The sequence below is a fragment of the Gossypium raimondii genome, chromosome 12 (assembly GCF_025698545.1).
Source record: "Gossypium raimondii isolate GPD5lz chromosome 12, ASM2569854v1, whole genome shotgun sequence".
NCBI lineage: Eukaryota > Viridiplantae > Streptophyta > Magnoliopsida > Malvales > Malvaceae > Gossypium > Gossypium raimondii.
The window spans coordinates 50,927,074-50,934,397 of record NC_068576.1 but is presented as its reverse complement, the minus strand read 5'-3'; the positions used below and the strand labels follow the sequence as shown (position 1 = coordinate 50,934,397).

General features: G+C 30.8%; 1 protein-coding gene across 2 annotated transcripts; it reads right to left on the bottom strand.

The window, feature by feature from the left end:
- Positions 1-3,799: 3,799 nt before the first annotated feature.
- LOC105764896 (putative glycerol-3-phosphate transporter 1) lies at positions 3,800-6,930 on the bottom strand. 2 transcript variants are annotated; one of them, XM_012583691.2, is made up of 3 exons: positions 6,739-6,930; positions 4,865-5,906; positions 3,800-4,773 (listed from the first exon to the last, which is right to left on the bottom strand). In XM_012583691.2, the coding sequence occupies exons 2-3, from the start codon at positions 5,865-5,867 to the stop codon at positions 4,205-4,207; spliced, it is 1,572 nt and encodes a 523-aa protein (XP_012439145.1). In that variant the 5' UTR covers positions 5,868-5,906; positions 6,739-6,930; the 3' UTR covers positions 3,800-4,204. The 2 variants fall into 2 exon arrangements, with proteins under 2 accessions (XP_012439145.1, XP_012439146.1); XM_012583692.2 differs by having other exon boundaries at positions 4,865-5,890.
- Positions 6,931-7,324: the final 394 nt, after the last annotated feature.

Here is a 7,324-nt window from a genome sequence, read left to right as displayed (position 1 = left end):
CTCAATGTTTTCAGTGCTTGTGTTAAAAATTGGTCTTACTAAAGAAAGAAAAGCCAACTCCCATTTTAATATTGATGGATTGTTGAACTCCTTAAATGTTATTGTATGATTTAGATAATATTGATGGATTGTTTAACTCCTCAAATATAAGTATTGTATTAACCAAATCATTTATTGAATATAACCAAATCATTTTCATATGCTTATCAAATATAGCATCTAGTTTAATGAATTCACTTTAAATTGTAAATGCTATTGACAAATTTTAGTGTTATCCCTTTTAAAACTTTAATCCAAATATATGTAATATTTTAATTGTTAGGTTTATGTTTTCTATGTTATGTTAGTATATAATATGAGTTATATATTCAAATACATTTTAAAATAAAATAATACAAATATTTAATTTTTATATTTAAATATAGTTTATATATTCTAATTAAATTTTATAAATAATTAATATTAATTACTTAGAAATATTTAAAATTAATATTATATATTAAAATATTAACAATAAGTTATAATAAATTATTTTTTTATATTTTTGCTAAAATATCATAATATTAACTAATTTGAACATTATTTAAATACATATTTATTAATTTATAATCTCATGTCTAAAATAGACATTTTATTTTCCAAAAGTATTTTTTGACAGCAATGCGAAACACTTATATTTTTCAAAAACACTTCTCAAAAACACTTGTCAAAAGTAATAAAAAACTGCCCTCTATCTGTACTCGTCAACTTAGCTTTAACGTTTAGCGTCCGTAATAATCTTTCATTTTCAATTTCATTTGAAACCACACCACAGATGGGCCATGAAAAATATGAATCCACGAAAAAAAGGTGAATATCTCTTCTTAAAGCCGATGTTTATGGGCAAATGGCAGGCAGGCAGGTTTTGGAGTGGGCCGGTTGGCATTGCTTTCTTAATTTTTTATGAAAATTCCATCATTAACCTATGTGGCTATCCAAGGACAAAATATTATCAAAATATCAAACCAAAATATTGGAAACCAAATGGCCCGTCATTTTATATAAATTTATTAAAACTTTCACGTACAAATTTTTTTAATACTTTCACATATAATTCATTGATAAAATTTATAGAAAATATATTCATTTGGTACAAATAACTCTTACAGAAAAAACCCCAACAGTTGCTTTAAGTTAATAGTTAATATATGTAGGAAAAAAAAACACTTTTGTACTAGTGAGTGGAGCTAAACAACTAGTTTTTATGTTATGCAGTGGGAATGGTTATAAAAGAAGAAGAATCTGATATTGGCAGAGCTTAAGAACATTAGAATGTAGGTGGCATGTACAACTTTGACTTCCTAATGTCTATTCTCACATTTCCATTAGTGTTGACCATTACAATTTTTAGTGTTTCTTCCGATCTTTTGTAACAAATAAGGCAAAGGCAATGGCAGTATCAAATGCTTTCTTTAATTTTACTTTTTGTGCTTCAATAATTTTAAGTTGCAGGTTTGGAATAAATTCTGATTTTCCTTTTTTCAATCTAAAAACCATACATATTTTCTTTTCATTATCTTCAACGCAAAATTCAATTTAATATATAAATTACATAAGTCTTAACATTTTAATTATATGACAATTAGACATGTTCATGGACCGAGTCACCTGTCCAAAATGGGAGGATTCGAACAAAAATACGAGGATCGAAAAATGGACTTGGATAAATTTAAGACTTATTTTCTATATGTCTTACCCAAAGTTTAGCTCAACTCAAATATATTATGTTATAAAAATATTGTATTAATTATATATGTTGAATACTAATTATATATATTTATATTAAATCACTAACCCAATAACAATTAAACTCGTTACCTAAACTGTAAAATAAAACTTACCCAACTAAATAACCCAATCCGAAATATAAAATATAAAATTATATTTAATACAATAAAATGTTATTATATTTATTTATATTGTTAATATAAATAAGATATTTATTATATTTATGGCAGTAATTTTTAATATAAATATTTTTAATGTGTTAGAAAATATTTATTTTAATATTTTTAGTACATTTATTGTATTATATTTATTTTAAAAAAAATTAATTTTAAATAAAAACTAATATTAAAAATAAAATATTGAAGGGCCGAGTCAACCCAGATTTACCTTTCTTAAATTGGGTCGGGTTTGGGAGAAAAGTAAACCTTTTTTCAAGTCGAGCCTAAATTTAAAAAGTTGATCTAGATACCTTGCATGGCGACCCGACCCATGTAATCAATATAAATTATAAATAATATTTTATCATAATTTAGAATGCATACTATTTTTAACCAAATTCTCTTCTAAGCTATGGTATTAAACGTTTTAGAATAAAAATTTCATTTGAAAAATTCCTTTCTTAGGTTATGATCTTAGACAGAGATGCACATAGGACTACGGGAGTGCAATGCAAAAAATTCTCTCTCTATATTAATATTGATGTTGAAGCTAATAATTTTAATTTTAAATAATTTATTTGTTTTAGTATATGATATGATTTCATTTTTTAATTTTTCTAATATTCTCTGATATTTTTTTCTGTTTAATACATTTTTAATCATAATATTATTTAAAATTTTAATTGAATTAGTACTGTAAATCAATTAGACACCAACTCAATTGAGAAATAAATAAAATTAATTTATTAAATTTATAAAATAATAAATATTAATATGAAGATATTTTCATCTTTTTATTTTGATACAAAATATTTTTATAAAAGGTTAGTACAATATGATACATTATAATTTTCAAATAATCAATTTAATCATTTCAATTAATTGATTTTTAATAAAAAATTCAACCACAGTTATATAAGATAAGACGTGAAGTAAGGTTTTTCTAATATTCTATAATCACTAAATGTGGTCAGAGATTAAGATTAATAAAACAATTAATAGAGGATTTGGAAAGATGAGTAGTAAATTACTTGAGTGCTTATTCTGCTTTTGTGGTGTACAGATGGTTTTATATATCTTATTAATTATTGGAACCCAAATTTACTACCAAGTCAGTGGTCCATACATAATTTAGTATTAGATTATTCAAATCCAGCAATTGGAAACCTAAAGGTACGTTCCATCTATTTTCCACCTAAATCACTAGGCTAATATTAAAATCAAAATCAATCATAATGATGACTTTCTTAGTGCATATTTATTATTATTATTATTATTATTTTATATTTTTATGTTTAGTTTACGTGGTTGATTTGTAGTTGTTGTTTTAATAACTTCTTTGAATTTGTGTGTTTTTTTAAATATATAAAATATGTTTTAATATTTCATCCACGTTTATCGATATTTATAGTTAAATTACATTATCAGTGGATATTATTTCTTAGGGTAAATTATACCATTAGTCATTAAATTATTGATAAGTTTTTGTCTTGATAATTTAACTAAAGAAAGTTGCAATTTGACTGTTGAACTATTCAAAGTTTTTATTTAAATAATTGAGTTGCTAAACTCGATGTAATATGGTTTTCTTTGTTCACACTGCGAGCACCAAGTGGAAACTCACTTTCCTATTCCATTCTATAATTAATTTTTTATGCAATAACTTTGGGCTTCACGAATTTGCTAATCACAATTCAAACATCTCTTTTCTTCGATCTCCAACAATAATCATTAGATCGACTTAGATCTAAAGTTTGTTTTTCTATTCGTCGATGGGTACTACTCCACTGTATCGGTTGTCGAATTGTCACTTCAAGCTCATTGGCAGAATTTAAAAAAAAAACAACAACTTAACATCTATTTAAATAGTTCAGTGATCAAATTATAACTTTCTTTAATTAAGTGACTAAATGAAAACTTACTTATAATTTAGCGACTAATGGTGTAATTTACCCTTATTTAGTTATTTTTACTATTTTTAACCGTAAGTGCCTCTTCCTCGTTCAGATAGAAATAGAAGCTGTGAATAAGCAATGATGATGACTGCTTAAAACAAGGCACAGCGTTCAAAATGTACATATACAAATTGGGCACGGAGCTTCCTCTCTCCCTGCCCTTTCTTTTATCGCCCATGTTAATCACGGAGAATTGCCACAAAAACCTTGGCTTCCCCAAGGCCATAATCAAAGGATCTTCCCCCTTCATGTTCTATCCATGAGCAAAGACTGATTATGAAAAATCACACACGCTTTATACAGTTGGAGCTTCTACAAATAAAATCATACACCCAGTTCTTCATCTTGAGATGTTGGTTGGGATCCTCCTGCTTGGGACCTTGATTCAGAAATCCTTGCAACCACCTCAGCCACCAATAACCTTGTCAACAACAGCCCTGCAACTAGAGCTGCTCCCATGAGCATCATGAAAACCGCACTCCAGCTCTTGGCAGAAATGTAGCCAGTTAGAAGTGGTCCAATTGCAGCACCAACTGAACCTGTTCCATCTATGATTGCTGTCACGGTTGCCAATGCCTTTGAGTTCCCCCTTAACGAACTGTGCGTTCCCAGGTCGGCCGACACAGCGGTTGTTATGAGAGCATAGGGACCATTTACAAACATGCCGCAAATGAACATGAGGGCTATGTTCATTACCAAGGAAATGTGCCCGTAAGTACGATAGAAATAGAGAGCAGGGATCGCGCAGTACATGAAAGTTGCTGCTGTTATGGCTCTGGCATCTAGGCGATCCGAAATGTGTCCGGCTAAGATTCCTCCGAGAACCCCTCCAATATCAAAGAATGTTGACAAGTTTCCTGCTGTCTCACTCGATAAATATTTTCCCTCGATCGCTGCAAGATCGATGAATATACAAGAGATTTAGAAACGAACATAGTTACAAAAAATGTCAGAATTGTAAGTCAAAAAGATATATTAGAATACCTGTATGGCTAATGTAGTATGGGAGCCAATAGAGAAATGTGTAAGCGACCAATTTGGCAAAGAAGAGGCAAAAAGCAAAAGGAGCAACCCCAGGGATTTTCCAAGCTTCAATGAACCCCACGGCTGTTTCCTTGATCTCAGCATCTGAGCCTAATAGAGGCTCTGTTACTCCCTCTCCGATCTTCCTAGGAGAACCCACTTCATCTTCTTCTTTATCAGCTCCGACCGATTCGGGGCTGACAGGCAGAAAAAGGAAAACCAACAAGCCCACGAAAGCAATGAGCAGACCAGGCACAACAAAGGACCAACCCCATCCATAACTCAACAGTGCTGAAGCAATCAATGAACCAGCAATGTTCCCAACAGATGTGTGAGCATTCCATATGCCCATAATCAAACCTCTCTTTTTCTTCCCAAACCAGTTACCCACCACTGCAACAACTGAGGGCCATCCCGTTGATTGAAATAAACCAGCAATCATTTGTACTATAAGGAAATAGTAAAAACTGTGGATTTTAGCCCAGTACCCAACACCAAATAGTGAAGTAAACAAGCCAGTTCCAACCATTCCTACTGTCAAAAAGACCCTTAAATTCATCCTGTCACCTAAGTGACCGGAAAAGTACATTCCTAAAGCATATACCGAGAGGAAAGCCACGTCTAGTTCACCGAGCAAGGCCGAACCATCGGATCCATTAAATGGTGCCCAACCGTCTCCTAAAACCCAAGAAAATCTTTTTTTTTCAGCAGGTGAACTGAGGTATGTCATCCTCCATGGGAACCTCAAGCCTACATCAGGTGATTGAGGATCGAGAGCACTCTTCACAATGCTTGTTGTTTTCCTTGTCGCATGGTAGCAAGTGTAAGCCAAAAATGTTACGATCAACACAATTGCTTGATGAGTTTTATAGGAAAGCTTTCCTTTCTTAATGTATTCTAGGAAACGAATTCCAAAAGGCTTGCTATAATTTCTCAAAGCTGGCAATTCACTTAGCGAAGCCATGTGAGAAAGCAGAGCTGCAAACCCTGATAATACAGAAAGCTAGAGAATTACGAAATCAGTGAGCAATGTGAGAATTTAATTCGATATACAATTCCAAACGAATTCTTAATCTAACAAAGAATTTATAGAAATAAAACAGCAAACAAACCAAATACAATTCTAGATTATATAAGGTAATTGTAATTTATAATCAAACAATAAAATTTAATTTAATTCATCCTAAACCACACAACGAGGAAGCACCTATTTCTTGTAAAGTGAACGAGCCAGAGAAAAAAAGCGCCTGTATGATTGAGATACTGTGCTAAAAAAATTCCGTAAAATTGTAGTCAAAAGTTCAATACAATTTCAGAGGTACAAAGAGAAACCAGTTGTTTGGAAACAACTTAAAGGAGGATAGATATACCTTGTCTTCTCCAAAGGAAAGACCCCAATTTTATACCTTTCAAAACATTGAACAGTCTCAAATTTAACAAAGAAATTAACTGAAGCTTTGGATAGATTGTAGCCAAATTTCAAGTAGATCATTCAACATTAAACAAAATTAATAGAATCTTACAAAATGAAAAAAATAAATAAAACACGATCTAAAGTTCAGACTTAAAAAAAAAAAATACCGAATACAGATTCTACATGAAAATACAGAGATCACCAAAAAAACAGGGGCAAGCAGAATACATTTGGTAGGAAAAGGAGAAAAAATTGGCTTCCAGGGGAGAGATTCCCTTAATGAAAATCAACGTTAGCAGGCAAAGAATCAAACCGAAGGACTTAAAGGAAAAAAGTAGGAATAAAGTCAAAAACTATTTAGAAGCATTAAAACTTTACAGACACAATAAAAAAGAATGCGTGAAGAACGAGATCAATTTACCTCTTAATTTAGCTGAGCACACTAACTTTGATACCTTTCTTAATTTTCTCAAAACATAATCTCCATTCTCATGTATGACACCCTTCTCTCTCTGTCTTGTTATTTTTGGTTTCGAGCTCTCCTCTAGTTCTTCACTTGTTAAATGAACGAAAAACGCTTCACGGTTTCAAATTCCTAGCGGCCGGAGTTGGATTCTTAAAGTGGACGTAAATAATAATTTAAAGATACAAATTTCCGATCATGCCCCTATTTAAGTCCCCAATCAGGTTTTGGATTTCTAATTCATGTATAGCTCTAATTTCAGGTAAATTTACTGAATTGCACTTTGAGAAAAACACGTGTTTGGTTTACATGCATAACGCTGTTTCTTGCAGTAAACTTACACGTGAAAGTGAATTTAAAAAGAGAAAAAAGAAAAAGAAAAAGTGGAAGTCAAATTTTTGTTCATTTATAACATATTTTTCTTGAAAATAATTATATATAGTTAGAAATAAGCATGGTATACCCTAAACCCTAACCCAAATAATTTTATATTAATCTTTGCATGCTCTCTTGATCATAGATTGCATTTGTTAAGTTTGACAAA

Coding starts and splice junctions, on each gene's coding strand:
- LOC105764896 (XM_012583691.2), bottom strand. CDS start 5,867: ATGGCTTCGCTAAGTGAATTGCCAGCTTTGAGAAATTATAGCAAGCCT. Junction 4,774..4,864: donor ATACTACATTAGCCATACAG/GTATTCTAATAT, acceptor TCGATCTTGCAG/CGATCGAGGGAAAATATTTA.